General features: G+C 36.8%; 4 protein-coding genes across 4 annotated transcripts; 2 read left to right on the top strand and 2 right to left on the bottom strand.

Annotated features, from left to right (window-relative positions):
• Window positions 1-1,642: 1,642 nt before the first annotated feature.
• LOC148908114 (uncharacterized) lies at window positions 1,643-3,790 on the top strand. Its single transcript, XM_089035772.1, has 2 exons — window positions 1,643-1,984; window positions 2,324-3,790. Exons 1-2 carry the CDS (start codon window positions 1,643-1,645, stop codon window positions 3,788-3,790), a joined length of 1,809 nt encoding a protein of 602 aa, XP_088891898.1.
• A 376-nt stretch (window positions 3,791-4,166) lies between these two features.
• On the bottom strand, window positions 4,167-6,604 carry LOC148908113 (uncharacterized). The gene is made up of 3 exons (XM_089034765.1): window positions 6,376-6,604; window positions 5,997-6,257; window positions 4,167-5,553 (listed from the first exon to the last, which is right to left on the bottom strand). The coding sequence occupies exons 1-3, from the start codon at window positions 6,596-6,598 to the stop codon at window positions 4,442-4,444; spliced, it is 1,596 nt and encodes a 531-aa protein (XP_088890891.1). The 5' UTR covers window positions 6,599-6,604; the 3' UTR covers window positions 4,167-4,441.
• Window positions 6,605-8,046: 1,442 nt separating this feature from the next.
• LOC148908112 (uncharacterized) lies at window positions 8,047-10,679 on the bottom strand. Its single transcript, XM_089036102.1, has 3 exons — window positions 10,526-10,679; window positions 10,085-10,431; window positions 8,047-9,013 (listed from the first exon to the last, which is right to left on the bottom strand). The coding sequence occupies exons 1-3, from the start codon at window positions 10,623-10,625 to the stop codon at window positions 8,999-9,001; spliced, it is 462 nt and encodes a 153-aa protein (XP_088892228.1). The 5' UTR covers window positions 10,626-10,679; the 3' UTR covers window positions 8,047-8,998.
• A 255-nt stretch (window positions 10,680-10,934) lies between these two features.
• On the top strand, window positions 10,935-15,146 carry LOC148908111 (uncharacterized). Its single transcript, XM_089035771.1, has 7 exons — window positions 10,935-11,288; window positions 12,559-12,617; window positions 12,697-12,788; window positions 13,244-13,362; window positions 13,583-14,117; window positions 14,527-14,685; window positions 14,786-15,146. The coding sequence occupies exons 1-7, from the start codon at window positions 10,935-10,937 to the stop codon at window positions 14,902-14,904; spliced, it is 1,437 nt and encodes a 478-aa protein (XP_088891897.1). The 3' UTR covers window positions 14,905-15,146.
• Window positions 15,147-16,594: the final 1,448 nt, after the last annotated feature.

Genomic DNA, 16,594 nt, shown 5'->3' with positions numbered 1-16,594 from the left:
TGAGGGCAAATAGAAGTGATTTTCGTGGGTCGATTTTTTAAAAGTCTGGCGTATTTAATGCAATCAATCGATTGGATCCTACTAAAGAAAGACTCAACAGCAAAGAAATGTAAAAATATCTTGCGGTTTTTATTTCTCTGCGACACAGTGAGCCAGCAAATTCAGTAAAACTTTGAGCATGTCACGGGGATTGCGTGATATAAAAGCGAAGTCGCTGACTAGTTCCAAACCAAAAAAAAATCAATATAAATGGTTTTTTCGAGAAATAAAGAGCGTAATATTTTCTATGGTGTATAATTTCAATAAGGACTTCATGTACCATCATTATTGAGCGCTTTTTCTCTGCAATAACCTGAGTAAATAAGCAAGTGTATGGAATGTGTTCAGCATTCAATAATTATATTGTTGGTCATACAATATAAATAGATATGTTTCGGAAACTACCCGAAAAACTAGGAAAAGCAAACTTACTAGAATTTTAATTATGTATAGCCCTCTTTACTCCGTAACACAGGTATATACTTTGGTACGCCGACTAAAAATCTGGGACCTAGATTTTATCTGTCTAATGTCGAAAGTCCAGACTGAACTAATTAGTGTGCCCAGATAAGAAAAAAACTTTAGGCAAGCTAGTGATATTCAAACACATTGTTTTTGCCCATAACTCATGTAGCTGTAACTGACTTAAAACAGTTAAAATGATTAAATTTGAACTCTCTTTTTCTATGTTTTCTGAACATTATCTTTTAAGTGAAATATGCTATACCAGATGAAAATCAATTGAGATATACTTCTTGCCAAATACGAATTCATTGCCACTACTCGTAGCTTTATGCTGTGCCAGTACTGTGTGTCTTCATCTCTTCCATGAACGCATGTTTCTTATATCTAAAGGTTTCAAAATATGGGAAAGCACAAGAAAGCTAGCCGAATGGCCTACGTCAAAAGGTTAAAAAAGAAAAAGAAAGCGAAGAAATCCGGTGGACAAGGGGACAGCAGCGCCGCAAATGTGCATGTGTCAAGTCAAGAAGATTTAAATTCTAATGACAATTCAAATGAAGTTCACTCTCGTGATAAAAAACAGAGGCTTAACAATTCAAACAGTCGCAGAACAGCTATTTCTGGGTATTTCAAGAAGGATCCTTTATATTTTCAGATGTTGAAATATAGTAGATGCAAACAGAAAATGAAAAACATCGAAAAAACAAACTATGCTTTATTTGATAGATATCCTGCATGATTATTCGAAATGTTTAAATTCATATTGAAATATATTTAAATCAGTTGAAGTTAATGTGATTAATGCTGTGAGATTACTGTTGTTCGGGAACAGAAAGAGTGACGTCATGTATGTGGCAGATCTTTAGGCTGTGAGATTACTGGTATTCGGAACAGAAAGAGTGACGTCATGTATGTGGCAGATCTTTAGGCTGTGAGATTACTGGTATTCTGGAACAGAAAGAGTGACGTCATGTATGTGGCAGATCTTTAGGCTGTGAGATTACTAGTATTCTGGAACAGAAAGAGTGACGTCATGTATGTGGCAGATCTTTAGGCTATGAGATTACTGGTATTCTTCGATTGCAAACACGTGACTAAAAATCATGACGTCATTAGCGTCGGCCATTTTGGTGGTGCAAATATGGCGTCTAATGTAAGCTCACGAGGCAATCCTATAGAGTTTTCGGAATATTACGATTCTATGGTTGAACCTGTCAAGGATAGATACAGGGAAAAAGTGCAAAACATCGGATTTGATCTGTATTCTTTAAAAAATGGTGATTTCAGCGAAGATTGTGCAAAAATTCCTAGCATCGTATACCCAGATATCGTGAACTACTTGGTTCTCCAAACATCTTGGGCTACCAATAAGCAGATGAGAGCGTACAAATCAATGGACGCGTATAATTTCTTCGTATCTGGCTGGGTCGGCACTCTCTTGATGAAAGAGGTACATCCAAACAAAACGCTTGTTTTTGCAAGGGTGAGTCATGAATATCTTGTATAGTAGTTATGCACCTATCAATGTTAAGCCCCCCAGGGATTAGATCAACACTTATTGTCCCCACAGGGGCATTTACCAACAATTCTGTCGCCAGGGTCGGAAATTTTGCCAAATTTTGAGACTGTATGACTCCTGAATTTGTCCCAAGGTAGGGATTTTTACATGAGTTTGACCCCGTTCAGAATCCTGAAGAGGGGGAATTTGACCAAAAAAGTTTAAAGTTTCTAGTCCAGCCTCCCCCGGGGGCTTAACCGAAGCAATTTAAAATATTTCATTAGCTCCTTATGCTCAAATAATTGTTTTCTTTTGATTATACAGGTAAATCATTCACAAAGAGCACGAGAAACCCCTTTAAAGACATGGTTTTTCACAGAAAATGATGGCACTGTGATTACCGCACACTGCAACTGCATGGCAGGCTTGAGTGAAGCATGTTTCCACATTGGTGCCCTTTTGTTTGCCTGCGAAGCTGGTTCAAGAATTGAGGGACTGAAAACATGCACTGGAAACAAAAACAAATGGTTAATGCCCTCCCATGTTAAGGAAATTCCTTACCTACCAGCATCAGAGATGGACCTAAGGTCGGCCAAACAAAAACATAAGATGCTGTTAGGTGAGGGAAAAACTCCGTCTGTCTCAAGAGATCTACCAGCAGGTAATGCCAATGGTATTCAAAATAGAACTACTCTAGAAGAACAAAACAGTTTCTTTGAAAATATATCTTGTTGTGGTACTAGACCAGCAATATTATCTCTTATGGAACCATTTAGTGACCTGTATGTCCCAAAACAAGTGAATTTGCCCAAGCCTATCACAGAGAGGTTTGATAAAGAACCTGACCTAGATTTCACTAGGCTTCTTGAAAAGTGTTCCAACATTGAATTTCAAATCACTCAAGAAGAATGCAAAGCTGTTGAATCCAACACGAGGGAGCAAGCCTCATCAAGTCTTTGGTTCAGACAAAGAGCTGGCCGCATAACAGCATCCAAATTGAAGTCTGTTTATTGTTCCAGAGCTACAAAGCCTCCAGCAAGCTTGGTAAAGAGCATTTGCTACCCAGAGGCTCACAAATTCAGCAATGTTGCCACTAACTGGGGAAAAACAAAGGAGGCAGTTGCACGCAGTGCTTACCAGAATGAAATGGAAATTGTGCATGACAATTTCACAGTGTCAGATAGTGGACTCCACATAAATCCAGAATGGCCCTTCCTTGGAGCATCACCTGATGGCTTGGTATGCTGTGACTGTTGTGGGTCGGGTGCTTGTGAAATTAAGTGTCCCTACAAAGATATTGATTTGGAACCATGGGAAGCAGCAGAAGAGAAAGGATTTTGCTTAAAAAGGGATGGCAATAAAATTTTATTGGATAAATCACATGGTTATTACTATCAAGTACAGGCACAACTTTTCATTTGTGATATTGAGTACTGTGACTTTGTTGTTTGGACACCAAGAGGAATATATATTGAGAGAATCCTTCCTGACTTAGAACTTTGGAGAGGAGTTTTAATCAAATCAAAAGATTTTTTCTACAAAGCTATCCTCCCAGAGGTAATAGGACAGTGGTTCACAAGATCTTCCTTGCCATTTGTTGAACAACCAGTAGCCTCAGATGATGATGATGCTTATTGTTGTCTATGTCAGCAGCATATTGAAGGAAGCACCCTTGTTCGTTGTGAAAACACAGATTGCAAAATCAAGTGGTATCACTTAAAATGTTTAAGGATTAGTAAGGAGCCAGAGGGATACTGGTTGTGTCCTGATTGTAACAAGTCACAGAAATAGTGTGTGATAGCTAGGGTAAATAACATGGCTGTGTTACAATATGCAACTTAAAATCTCAATATTCACCTTATGGCCATGTTATTTACCATTTCTTTAAAAAGGAGTCTTTTTCGTTTTAATTTCAAAGATGGCATTTCTTAAAAAATCTTAGCAATGCAACAGTGAAGCACATAAGGGCTATAATTCATTTTATTATTCAATCATCTACTGTCATATAAATTTATATACTAATATTGACAATATACAACCTTTTATATAAAATGCAATGCAACATGGGTTTATTTTTGATGCAAAAAATCAGCAATAATTATTACTTATCAGCTTAAACAAAAATCATATTAAAATAAGATATATTGATATATAAAAATATAATAATATTATAAAAATACATGTATAATCACCATAAAATATAAATATGTTACATAACTTACAATAAGAAGATAAAGATGATAATATGTAAGCATAAACTTATGATATATATCTTTGTAATAATAATTTTTCCCCATCTGTGTTTTAACTCAAGTTTTTTAGTAGAAACTGCACCTATACAATGTCTTTTTAGAGTGGTTTTACTAAACTGATAAAACAACAATAACTTACTATAAATTATCTTGTGAAAGTATGCTCTTAAGACCATTTTGTAGCTTTGAATTAGTCAAATGGGATAATGGAGTCTGAAAGGTTGGTCAGAGCACAACAAACCTTTACTATCTTATCTACTGGTGCAAGGCTATCACCTGGCTTTGCTGTTATTGCTTCTACAGGAAGTGTACTTTGTAAAATAACAAATTTTCTTCTTACAAGCCCTATAACCCTCTCGACATGTATGCGCACATTTGCTATTTTGCGTGTCTGCTCTACTTCTAGAGCAGAGAGTTGTTTCTTACCCCTTGTAAAAGCTGGGATGTGCAACCTTGCCTGATAAAAACCAACACTGTCTTCAATATCGAACCCTCTATCTGCAAGTACTATATCCCCTGGTTGAAGCTTGCGCAACATTTTACTATTTTCAGTTAGATATTTATCACTAACTCTACCTCCCCAGGCCTTTGAAATGAAGGAAATCACACCCTGAGGGGTTATACCTATGAGGAATTTTACTGTATTGTGGTGCTTGTAATTTGACCATGTCATTGCTCGAGCAATCAAGCTAGACAGTCGGTCTATGAATACCTCAAAGCAATCAATAATGACTGCAACTTTTTTCCCAAAGTTTTGCTGAAAAACTAAGGGCATTGTCTTCCTCAACTGTTCTCGTTCTGGCCACTTAATAAGAAAATCTAGTCTATCGCTCATAATGTTGATCCACCTATAAAATATCCTGGTGGCTGTAGATTGGGAGATACCAAAGCGGTAAGCAAGATCCTGAAAGGGTAGGTTTAACTTTATTCTCATCAGTACTAGAAGAAACTCCTGGAATTGGTTCAATGCATTGTTGCAGGTTGTTGACACTTTCTGTGCTACTAGGTGAAATATATGCATTAAAATAAGAAAATTTGGTAAACCAGTATAAAATTTTGTTTTTTCATCATTCCCCCTTAGGCTATCCTCTGACAATTGTAAACTGCTTAACTGCTGTTTCAAATTTTGTAACTCAAGCGTCACAGTGTTGATGTAAATATCATTGCAGGATAGGTCAGCCATTGTAATGTCTGTCTGACAGCTAAAATTGGCCACTGTCACAGAATCAGTCTGACAGCTACAATCCTTGTTCCATTCATTTTCAAATGCTACTTGTGTGTTCTCTGTTTCATCTTGAGATTCTACAAACAGGAAAGAATGTAATTGTTGTGTGTGCTTTAAAAATTACATAGTAAAACATTGAAATTTTAATGGTTCATACAGTGTCAAAACCAGGGTATTTTGGTAGGGGCTGGCTGGCTAGCCAAATCATATTACCTACACAACCATTTTCACCTGACAGTCTGCATCTGCCCCAACCACATCATTGCTCTTCTTGGGGCGAACCATTAGATTTAGAAATGGCATTTTTTTTTTTTTTTTTTTTGGTCTTGGCAGGAATATCATTTATTAAAATTGCATGGCACCAATTTTTTTCAGTGGAATTTTTACTGAAAATATTCTTTTTTTTGCTTTTATCCCCCCCCCCCCCCCTCCATCATTTTTCTAATGATATGTTACAAATTTACTTTTTCCAAGCATTTTGCACTTTGAACTACAAATGATTATTGGATATTAGACATACCGTGGTAAGAATTAAAATCGGACAAGTGGGGATTTTCGATGCTGCTAGATGGCGATGTCTGTACATCCAGCGAAGGCGGCTTTTCTTGGGTTTCTGATTTCTGCATCTCTTCGGCCTTTCGCTTCTTGCTAGCCCGTTGACTTGCTCTTTCATATTTTTGGACTGAAGCAGCTACTTTTTGTGAAGATATCCGATTATGCCCCATATTCTGAGTAGGGGCCCAGTCAGGATTTAGGCGATCGTAGAGTTTTCCCGGTTCGCCTAGAATGAAGTAAAGTCTTGTTAATTGTTGCAAGCATAGTTAACTATGTTGCAAGTTATCCAGCTAAAAAACTTGCGAGCTCCAATAAATTCAGGGCAAAACTAAAGCAAAACTTACCAGAAATGAAATGACAACCGCATATTCTTGTGTTTTCCAGATTTATGCTCTTCAAATCTCCCCTATATATATTTGCTATCCATTCTCGTCTTCTATCCTCACTTATGGTTTTGCACTGATTTCCCTGGTTCTCTATAACTTTTGGGAACCTAAAAAACTTACAATTTCCTTTTTGACGCGAGCTGTTATGTGCACATCCTTTCACTGCACAATGATAAGGCATAACGGATTAAACAGAGTATAACAACGCTGCAAGTTCCATAGAGATTGTTGACCTCGTGAATAAGATGTTGACCTGATATCCGTCACGTAAACCACCATAATGGCCGACTTCCGGTTTCGAGGGTGAATTTTAATTAGCTATGACGTAGCCTGCAATCGAAGAATTCTGGAACAGAAAGAGTGACGTCATGTATGTGGCAGATCTTTAGACTGAGATTACTGGTATTCTGGAACAGAAAGAGTGACGTCATGTATGTGGCAGATCTTTAGGCTGTGAGATTACTGGTATTCTGGAACAGAAAGAGTGACGTCATGTATGTGGCAGATCTTTAGGCTGTGAGATTACTGGTATTCTGGAACAGAAAGAGTGACGTCATGTATGTGGCAGATCTTTAGACTGTGAGATTACTGGTATTCTGGAAAAGAAAGAGTGACGTCATGTATGTGGCGGATGTTGGTTGTCAGGAGACATAATTGAATTTTTTCTTGCATTGGATGATAACCTAGAATCATGTGACCACTTTCAGCTCAAAATTATTTATTATTCCTTATAATACCATTTTCTAGTAATAGTGATACTTTAGGAATATAATAATGTAATATATATATATTATTATTCTAAAATGTTTTCCTTTAAACTGATCATTGTAAATAATGCAATTTAGCTATGTGGCTGAAATTAAGTCATACTTTAAATAAACAGACTGTCTAGTATCTAACTATTTATCTAATATACATTATTTCACAGATCCTGTTAGTCAACCTCACCCTCGTCAGCATGTAATTAGTCTTTAGAATTTGACTACAGTGTAGGTGTATTGCTACAAATACCGTAAATGCTATTCTAAATAAACTAAATAAACACCTTTTCAGGGAAAGGTACAACCCCAGGATCAGTTTAGCAAGGATTTTGTGATTTTGCCTTTACTTAAAGGGGCACTTGGACGAATATTCCCCAAATTTTGAAAATCCGAATAATTCAAATATTTGTGGATAAACTGAATATAGAAGACATTTAAGAACAACATCCCTAAAATGTCTTTATTTTAGACACATTATCCCCAAGAAATTTGGGTTTAAAAGCTCAGAGAACAATAGGGTTGAGTAAATGACGTCATTTACTCCAAATTTAGATGCTAATATAATAAGTAATTTTTATCCACTACTAATGACTGAGGGGAAAATTTATTGCTTGGGACTATCAGGGTCATATGGATAAGTTTCATCACTTTTCAAGTCATTTTCATTTTTGGGGCATTTTCGTCCAAGTGCCCTTTTAAAAGGGGTAGCACCTAATAACATGTGCATACTAGTAAACTTGTGGCCTTCATTCAGTGGACATTGAATAGCCACGGTGTAAATACCACTAAAATCCCATTTATTTTATTAATTTTTACTTTGTAATATCTTAAGAGTTGTTTTCATATACCCATGGAATACACTAGCATATTTGGTGCTACTACACTTTTAATCTTTTGTCTCTTATTGATGGATTTATTACACTGTAAGGGCTTTTTTTAACATGAGAGACGGTGTCCCTATGTAGTAGGGCTAACTCTTGTTTTCTTTTCCGTTTTGGGGCACACAAAACAAAAGAGTTAGCCATACTACATAGGTGCACCCTCTCATGTAAAGAGGCCCTAACTAGAACACTTTCTTATAAAAAAAATCTATATTCTGGTCTCTAGGGGCAAAGGTATAACAATATTAACTTGTTCCTTTCTATTTCCATTTGCTTTAACTGTTCCTTTCACAACAGCACATTTCTGTTGGAATCTGCCAACTGGAATGTATGAAAATTTGGAGTAATTCTCAGGAATAGTTGACCATGTTTCTACTGGATGAGAATAAATATTAGTTCTAGAGTAACTCCTGTACCAATCTACTTTAGCTAGAACATGTGTAACTTTCTTTTCCCTTCTATTTTGATCCTTCAAAATTACATCATGCAGCAAAAATCCTCGGAGTATGGCAGGGCGCTTCATTTCATTAAACCATGTAGCTGTTACGACTGTAGCATTGTCATCATTCATGGTACTACAACTATACAAATTACCTGCATATAATAGTTGTGTAAAGGACTGATAAAACCTAGACACATGTTTAACAACAGAGGTATCATAAATTAATGCATACATTTCTTTAAGTTTCAGTACTTCTCCTTGACTCAATGCTTTCCTCTTAATGGGTGAAAGAGGAACCTGTTCTGGTGTTTTCGCAAAGTTTACTTCTAATGGTCTACCTATTTGTAAAGAAAGCATTTCTGAATACTGTTTACTTGGAAGTATCATTTCCAGTAATGTTCCTTGAGGGTTTGTGGCAGATTCAACAATCTTGGTGACATGTTGCATTTCTTCTGGGAATTCTGACATCATGACTTGCTTGTCTCTGTAAAATTTTCTCATGATTTGAAGTCCTATTATGTAAAAACAATTATTATTATTAATTTTATTCAAAATAATGATTACAATGATGCCAATATATAAACCTGTGCAACAGAAATTGAACATTGATTAAGGAGGCTTCCAAGGGTTTTCATAATACCCATGCACTCACAGAAAGTGACCGATATCTTTGTATTGCCAAAAATCGTATTTTAAAGTGAGATACCATATTAAAGTTGGTGAAATGAGGATTCGACTTTTTTGAAAATTATCATGTTTGACTTTGCACTTTTTTAAATCTTTTCGAGAGGGCCCATTCATTTATTAATTCTTCATTTATTTGTTGAACAAAATTACTTTAATTGTGCCCTCCCCTCCACCCCAAAAAGGTGCATTTTTTAGTTAATCACCCTCCCATAAATAATGAAGGTATCTAATAGTAAAACAAAGTGCTTTGATTTGCATTTTTTATATCACCTACAGGAAAACACAGATTGGCATAAAATTTAGCCTGGAATTGCTTGGCCAGATTCACTTTTAATTCTAATATTTTTTACAAGAAAGAGATTACCTAGGTGTTTGATATCTAGTATACAGAACTCAAGGGCATATTGTGATACAATACACTCTCTTGTTCTGTAAACACTACTTAATTACTGAAGAAGTTATTTGTCCAACTAACATTGGAAAAGTTAAGCCTAGTGGGGGGGGGGGGGGGGGTATGGGAAAATGAATGAATTGTTCAGACCATTGGAAATACAATTCCTATGATTTCAACAAAGATTTCTAATAAAAAACTTTAAAGGGACAGTTAACCCCCAATAATTTCACGATTTTCAGTCAAACTATAACTATTTTGAAACACAATTGATGACAGGCAATCCAAGAAATTGATGTGTATCAAAAGAGATTTAAACATCCACAGGCATCCCTGGGTGAAAAATTTAATTTTGTATTGGAAAGTCGACATGGGTTATTAGTTTGGATTAATGGGGATTCAAGGCTGGAGAAATTGACATTTGAAAACAAGAAAATGTAAATTCCCCTCCCCCCCCCCCCCCCCCCATGGGACAAACCAATGATACTTAAAGTGTCATCTCTACCTGAGAATGAGAAATATCTGGCTCTATTTCTTCGTTTATTGCATTTTCCTCTTCATCGTGCAAGCCACTTAGATTTGCCTCTTCGTCACTGCTACTGCCTTCCTCCCCTTCCTCGGAAAAGAAATTCAGATCCTCCTCCTCGAGTTGAATATCATTTTCTTCATCACTTATATTTTCACTGTCAAAATATTCCTGTACCGGCGTTTCCATTGCGGATGAAGTATTACCATGTAGAGGGCCTTCCAATTCTGCGTTGTTTCCATAAAGGATCTTATGCTCATAGTAGGTTGACTTTGAGACAGCTTGTTGGCAATGCTCACAATAGAAAGATTTGCTTTTTTTGGACGCTGTGGAGGGAATAGAATATCGTTAAAAAATCATCAACTTCCTTTGCTATTTTATCAAAAAAATGCGCATGTTTATTTATATTTAGCAACTCACCACTGGCATTGCAAGGTAAGTGATCATAGTATTGAGTTTTAGCCATGAAGGTACAACAGCCATCACAAAATCTTCGTTTTAAAGGTAGCACATTCGCCATGATGAAAGACGCACACTGTCTCTGACTCGCTCGGTTGCATGGACTCTAGATGAACGTCACAACGTCATCCGGTCGTATATCTGCCCGTGGGTACTGGAGCGAGGCATCCCACGTGGGGTATCACATGAAAAAATTGCTCTCAGTCTATTGGAGCAGCGAGGTGTTTGTGTAAAAGAGCGGGCTTTTCATAATTATAATCAGTATTCGTGCCCCCCTCGACCTCTTTCTTTCTGGTTTCAAAGGGTTCACTTAGTGAGACAAAGCTCCGTTAATTCATCACTTTAGATCGCTAAACAAAAAACTGCAGTCATGCCTTTTTCGACTGGGTCATTTTTTAATAGAAGAGCAGCCGGCGGCTCTGATAGTTCAAATGGCAGTAGCAGCGAATCCAGAGGATACGGTCCACGTGGATCTCGAAGAGAGGAGAACATCGTTGTTTCCTCAGTCGAAATCTCTCGTTTGTTTGAGAGCGTTAAGAGTTTAGGAGAGGAGCTAAAGAAACAGAACCAATGTATCGAAAAACTGGCAGGCAACGTCGAACAATGCACAGCAGAGATAGCGGCCCTGAAGCAGGAGTTGACGGACCTTCGCAATGATCAAGAGCATGTGCCAATGCCGCACAAACTTCCAAGCTTTAGCGGACCAATTCCCAAAGCCCTGAAGGTAAATTCTTGTTACTCTTAATTAATCATTTGATAACCAATATTTTAAGGAATTTCTAACACCGTAAAAAGACTGAGTAAGTACTCTAAGAAGCTGCACTAATTTAATAAATATTGGTTATTCTATTACACAAGCAGACTCATCCGTGATGGGGTCGGTTTTCGTTGTTATCCATAAGCATTTATTTCAATTATATATGTTTATAACTATATTACTTTGAATGGAATTGTAAGAGCACTTGATTGAAGTTTCCTTTGCGGATTGAATAACAATGTTCTTATTGTTGATAGCCCTTTGCAAGCGTATTTGGGTTTTCTTTCGTGTGTGAAAACCCCTTTGTGTTTAAGGACAATTTTAATGACATAATATCATTCATTGAAAAAACCGCCTATTAACTTCTTGACAAGCTGTCACCTTCCGACTGTATTCATGAAACAGACCATCCTCGATTTTGCTTGAAAATAAAGAAATAGCCATTTTTTACTGAAGACTTAAAATTCCGTTTGTGAAATTGTTTATTAATCCTTGAATCACTCCACTAAATACTCCATCGGGAATCTTAGATTTACCTTTCACCATCCGCAGGGCTCGAAATAACAGCCGGACATAATGACCTTTCAAATACATTTTTGTCCATTAACTACCGATTTTTGAAAAGTCAAAAATTGTTATCACATGCGAACATTTTTTCCGCTCCAAAATTTGGCCGGTCAACTTGTCGCCTTTGAAAATCTTATTTGGCCGGTCAAGTAGCAAAATTGCGGGACCTTGTCCTTGACCCGCCGTTATTTCCACAGGTATCCCAAGCTCTGCATTTTTACAGTAAGTATATATGGGATCGTATGGCTTGGAGATTTTATTGGAGAAATACAATTGTCAAAATAAAAACAGTCTTACTTGTTGTTTGTGGTTTCTTTGTCCTCTGTGTGGAATTTCAGGCCATTTTCTTCAATGTGGACAAAGAAACCACAAACAACAACTAAAACTATATGTTTCTATTTTGAAAATTGTATTTCTCCAATAATATCTCCAAGCCATACGATCCCAAATATACTTACTGTAAAAATGCAGAGCTTGGGATACCTGTGTTATTTTGATCCCTGTGATGTGTACCCTGGTCATTCCATGAAAAAAAAAAAACCGCTGAAAAATTGAATGTGACATGATTAATCAGAAAGGCGCAGTCCATAGAGTCAACCGATGATAGTCTATGGACAAAAATGACTCGAATTTTGACTCACACCTAGTTAAAACTTGTATGTTTTATCAGGATGATGTACATTTGGCCCACAACCAGCAAAACGAAATGCAATTTCGTGGAAAAGAAGGGTGAGTATACATGGTAATCCAGTGACTTTTGATACATGCAGTACCTAACTATGACGTTGTTTTATCATTGTACTTCTAGTATTGACAGTCCTCACAACAGTGCTGTGAGGGCATTTCTGGTGCAAGAAATAACCAAAGAAGAAAATGGCTATGAAAAACCAGTTATTATGAGTAAGTTTTGGATTTTTACACAAAAGTAATATGAGCCAAGACAATGCTCTTGCCCTTTTTCTCGCAAAATTACTTCCTCCGTATTAAACGATGATTACTTCCTCCCTATTTGAAAACGATCTGTAAAAATGGTTCTTAACAAAATCCTTTATAGAACGTGCAGAATTTAGCAATCTTTCCCTCTGCCAAAGCAGGTCCGGTGATATCAGAAGAGGCGCGCAATGAATTGTTGTTACTTTTCTGACGGTTCATGGGAAATTCTTTATGTCCAAACCAATGAACTTTATTGGCAAAATGGAGGCTTTAACCAACTATTTGACCAGATAAACCTTCTAATTTATAAACAAAGTTTATACTCATTGAAATGACCATTAATTAAAGCAGTAATAAATTATGCGTTCGGTGTGTATACAATGAAGTAGAGAGAAATTAATTAAAGCACATCTTTTCCTAAGGGGCTGTCACTCGATACTTCGAGACGAAAAGACAGCAGTACTTGGACAATCTGCCGGAAAGGAAAGAAGCGACAGAAAAAAAACTGAAAGACAAGATCCTTACTTCCCGAAGAAGAAGGGTGAGTCGTGAGCCGTTTTGACCGCTGTAATACTGCTCAAAGTAGTAGTATAATAATATAATAATAATAATTACAATTTATAAAGCGCTTATCAGTTATGTGGGTTTATTGTTGCTCATTTAAATCATACCTATTAAAACAGAACATTTTAATATTATGGACTGAAAGAATTATATGTTTAATACAACAAATATTTCTTCTTGTGTCCTTCTACATTTAGCTATATGTTCAAAGGATGAAAGTGGCAAACGAAGCGGAAAGAGAAAGGCTGTCAGAAATAGACCATAATTATATGAGCGACGAGGAAGATGGAGATGAGGAAGGGATATGGGTCGTGCGTAGTCCATCCTGGAGGAGTGCTGAGCTGTCAAGCCTCCTCGAAGCTTTACAAAAAAAAGTTAAGGAGAAAGACAGCACATCAAAGCACCTCAAAAACAAGAGAATGAGGGGTGCAAATTGTACGAGGAAATTACCATCAAGACCTCCAGCATGGGCTGTTTCTCAACAACGACAAACTCCAATACGTCAACCAACAGCACCACAACATCACAACAGCACCACAGCATCAACCTTAAGAGATCTGGAAAATGGGGGAAGACCATCCCTCTCAAGAAAAAACCCACAGCCTTTAACAAGAAAGCGCAACCGACCAAAACACCCGCAGGAAACAAGAACTCAAGATATGGAGGATGAGGACAGCAGCTGCAGAAGTTCTTCTCCGAAGAGCCCATTCTTGAAAGGAAAAGGGGCACATGGTATAGTAATTATATACAAGTTAATTAACTTTTTATTGGCATAATTATTATGCATGATTGTTTATGATTATCTAATATTCAATGGCTTTGCATTTTGTCAGCTGGAAGGAAGTTGTAGGAAGCTGAAAGTCAATGTCATAATGTCCCCCCTCCCCCCCAAACAAAGACATTTAGAACAAATTATCTCGTAATAACTAAAACATCACTCTAAATCCTCAATGCCATCAATCATTCTATATTTAGAGAGTTGTTGCTCATTATACATTAACAAATCATCGCGTGGCGTAATTTGACTAGCGCGAAGAGTGATCTTAAAGGTCTTGAGCGCCATCTGAAAGCATGATCAGGAAAAAAAAATTCACGGATCCTTCAAACGCTAAATAATAATGAATTATATTTTCTTCATAAGATTCGGATGAAGAGGATGAAGAGTATGAGACATACTCCTCGGAAGAAGAGAGCGAGGAAGAGTTTGCCAGAGAAGGAGAGTTTTCAAAAGATGAATCATCAGACGCAGAGGTACGCGAAGACCGACATATCAAGAAAAAGAAACTATCATTTTCTCAAGGTTAGTCAGGTTTATTGTATAGAACATTTGTCCATGACGTGCAAACTAATTTATTTTCTTTTTGGAACTGTAAATTTCCTTTTTTTTTTTTTTTGAACAGTTCAACAAGAGTTAGCCCTTCCTGACCCCAAGACACCAGAGCAGATGCCCGGCGCCTTCAAAACAAGCACCCCAATCACTGGAAGACGGCAAAACAGCAAAAAACCAAAGAAAAAGTGAAAACGAAAGCAACTTTCAATTATATATTTTATAATTTTCATCAATACTTAAATTTCATTAGTAAAACATGTTAAAGTTATCTTTCACAAAAATTATATGATTGCATTAAAAATGTTTTTGATGAAACCAAAATGTAAAAAATGCTCGGGAATCGGAAAATATAAGATACGTGATTCTCGAATACTTGGAATGGCATGGGAAATCATTGAGAATACGAGATATAAACCCGGGGAATCGGAAAATACAAGATACGTGATTCTCGAATGCTTGAAATGGCATGGGAAATCATTGAGAATACGAATTATAAACCCGGGGAATCGGAAAATATAAAATACGTGATTCTCGAATGCTTGAAATGGCATGGGAAATCATTGAGAATACGAGATATAAACCCGGGAAATAGGAAAATATAAGATACGTGATTCTCGAATACTTGGAATGGCATGGGAAATCATTGAGAATACGAGATATAAACCCGGGGAATCGGAAAATATAAGATACGTGATTCTCGAATACTTGGAATGGCATGGGAAATCATTGAGAATACGAGATATAAACCCGGGGAATCAGAAAATATAAGATACGTGATTCTCGAATACTTGGAATGGCATGGGGATTCATTGAGAATACGAGATATAAACCCGGGGAATCGGACTCGAATACTTAGAATGGCATGGAAAATCAAGGAGAATACGAAGTCGATACTAGACGTATCGGCTTCGTACCGGGACCCCTGATATTCCATGACCGGGAAAAACAGTCCGAATACGGGAGTATACGAAATCGCATATTCCATTACACTTTAGATATCCGTTTACCCGATACTTGCGTATACTTACGTATTCTTCAAATATACGAGTTCGTATACGAGAATATCAAGACTCGTATACCCAGCTTTTCACAGAGTGACATATTAAATAAATTACTTATAATTGTACTTTTCTAACTTGACAAACATGTTTTGCCGGATACCATGCTATCTCAGGATGACCACAGTCATGAATTGATTTGGAGACGAAAATGTACAGCAATATCCATTTGAACATAGTAAATTCTTTTTGGCGTTTTAAATGAGTTATCTCTAGCTATGATTTTATAAACTCTTTGAATGAACCTTTCTGAATGAACACTGAGGTTTTAATGGCAACCATAAGCCGATTACTTAATAATGCACCCTTCTTAAAATTAACGGTGAAAACGAGGCCAAGATAGAAATAGAAAAGAATCATTTGTACCTCTGACTTAATCTCGCTTCAATAACACTAAGGCTTGGTAGTAAATCCAATAGGGGAGCTAGATCATGTGCAAATCAGCCGCTTGTTAAAGATTCAGTCTTTTATCTATGTAGTTTGACTTTAACATTTAAAGATTATATAATCTAATCATCAAATAAACGTATAACATCAATACCTTTTTGTGAAGTAGCTGGTAAGAATTCGTCACTTGATGGTTGGTTTGTATTTGGCACATCAGAGGAGTCTTGATCAGTTTGGTCCAAAACGTTTATCTCGCTGTAGTCATTAGAAGAATTGTCGTTCTGGCCGTCAAAATCTCGTGAGTGAAAATACTATCATTTGAATCTTCGTCGTCATTCCGCTGTAATTGCCATTGATTTGTTAAAGGATCATAAGATTCTTCTTTGTGACGGCAAAATACTCTGTAATGTAGATCTTCGTTACAATGAAAGCAA

The sequence above is a fragment of the Actinia tenebrosa genome, unplaced genomic scaffold (assembly GCF_029948245.1).
Source record: "Actinia tenebrosa isolate PJP-AT-01 unplaced genomic scaffold, QUT_ActTen_1.0 PGA_scaffold3__52_contigs__length_22856419, whole genome shotgun sequence".
Taxonomy (NCBI): Eukaryota; Metazoa; Cnidaria; class Anthozoa; order Actiniaria; family Actiniidae; genus Actinia; species Actinia tenebrosa.
This window is presented reverse-complemented; position numbering and strand designations above follow the sequence as displayed.

What these genes read in the sequence shown, in the direction of transcription:
- LOC148908114 (XM_089035772.1), top strand. Translation starts at nt 1,643, where the DNA reads ATGGCGTCTAATGTAAGCTCACGAGGCAATCCTATAGAGTTTTCGGAA. An exon ending in AAACGCTTGTTTTTGCAAGG is followed by an intron (nt 1,985 to 2,323) that starts GTGAGTCATGAA and finishes TTGATTATACAG; the next exon opens with GTAAATCATTCACAAAGAGC.
- LOC148908113 (XM_089034765.1), bottom strand. Translation starts at nt 6,598, where the DNA reads ATGCCTTATCATTGTGCAGTGAAAGGATGTGCACATAACAGCTCGCGT. An exon ending in CGGTTGTCATTTCATTTCTG is followed by an intron (nt 6,258 to 6,375) that starts GTAAGTTTTGCT and finishes ACTTCATTCTAG; the next exon opens with GCGAACCGGGAAAACTCTAC. An exon ending in CGATTTTAATTCTTACCACG is followed by an intron (nt 5,554 to 5,996) that starts GTATGTCTAATA and finishes TCCTGTTTGTAG; the next exon opens with AATCTCAAGATGAAACAGAG.
- LOC148908112 (XM_089036102.1), bottom strand. Translation starts at nt 10,625, where the DNA reads ATGGCGAATGTGCTACCTTTAAAACGAAGATTTTGTGATGGCTGTTGT. An exon ending in CTTACCTTGCAATGCCAGTG is followed by an intron (nt 10,432 to 10,525) that starts GTGAGTTGCTAA and finishes TTCCCTCCACAG; the next exon opens with CGTCCAAAAAAAGCAAATCT.
- LOC148908111 (XM_089035771.1), top strand. Translation starts at nt 10,935, where the DNA reads ATGCCTTTTTCGACTGGGTCATTTTTTAATAGAAGAGCAGCCGGCGGC. An exon ending in CAATTCCCAAAGCCCTGAAG is followed by an intron (nt 11,289 to 12,558) that starts GTAAATTCTTGT and finishes ATGTTTTATCAG; the next exon opens with GATGATGTACATTTGGCCCA. An exon ending in TGAAAAACCAGTTATTATGA is followed by an intron (nt 12,789 to 13,243) that starts GTAAGTTTTGGA and finishes TCTTTTCCTAAG; the next exon opens with GGGCTGTCACTCGATACTTC.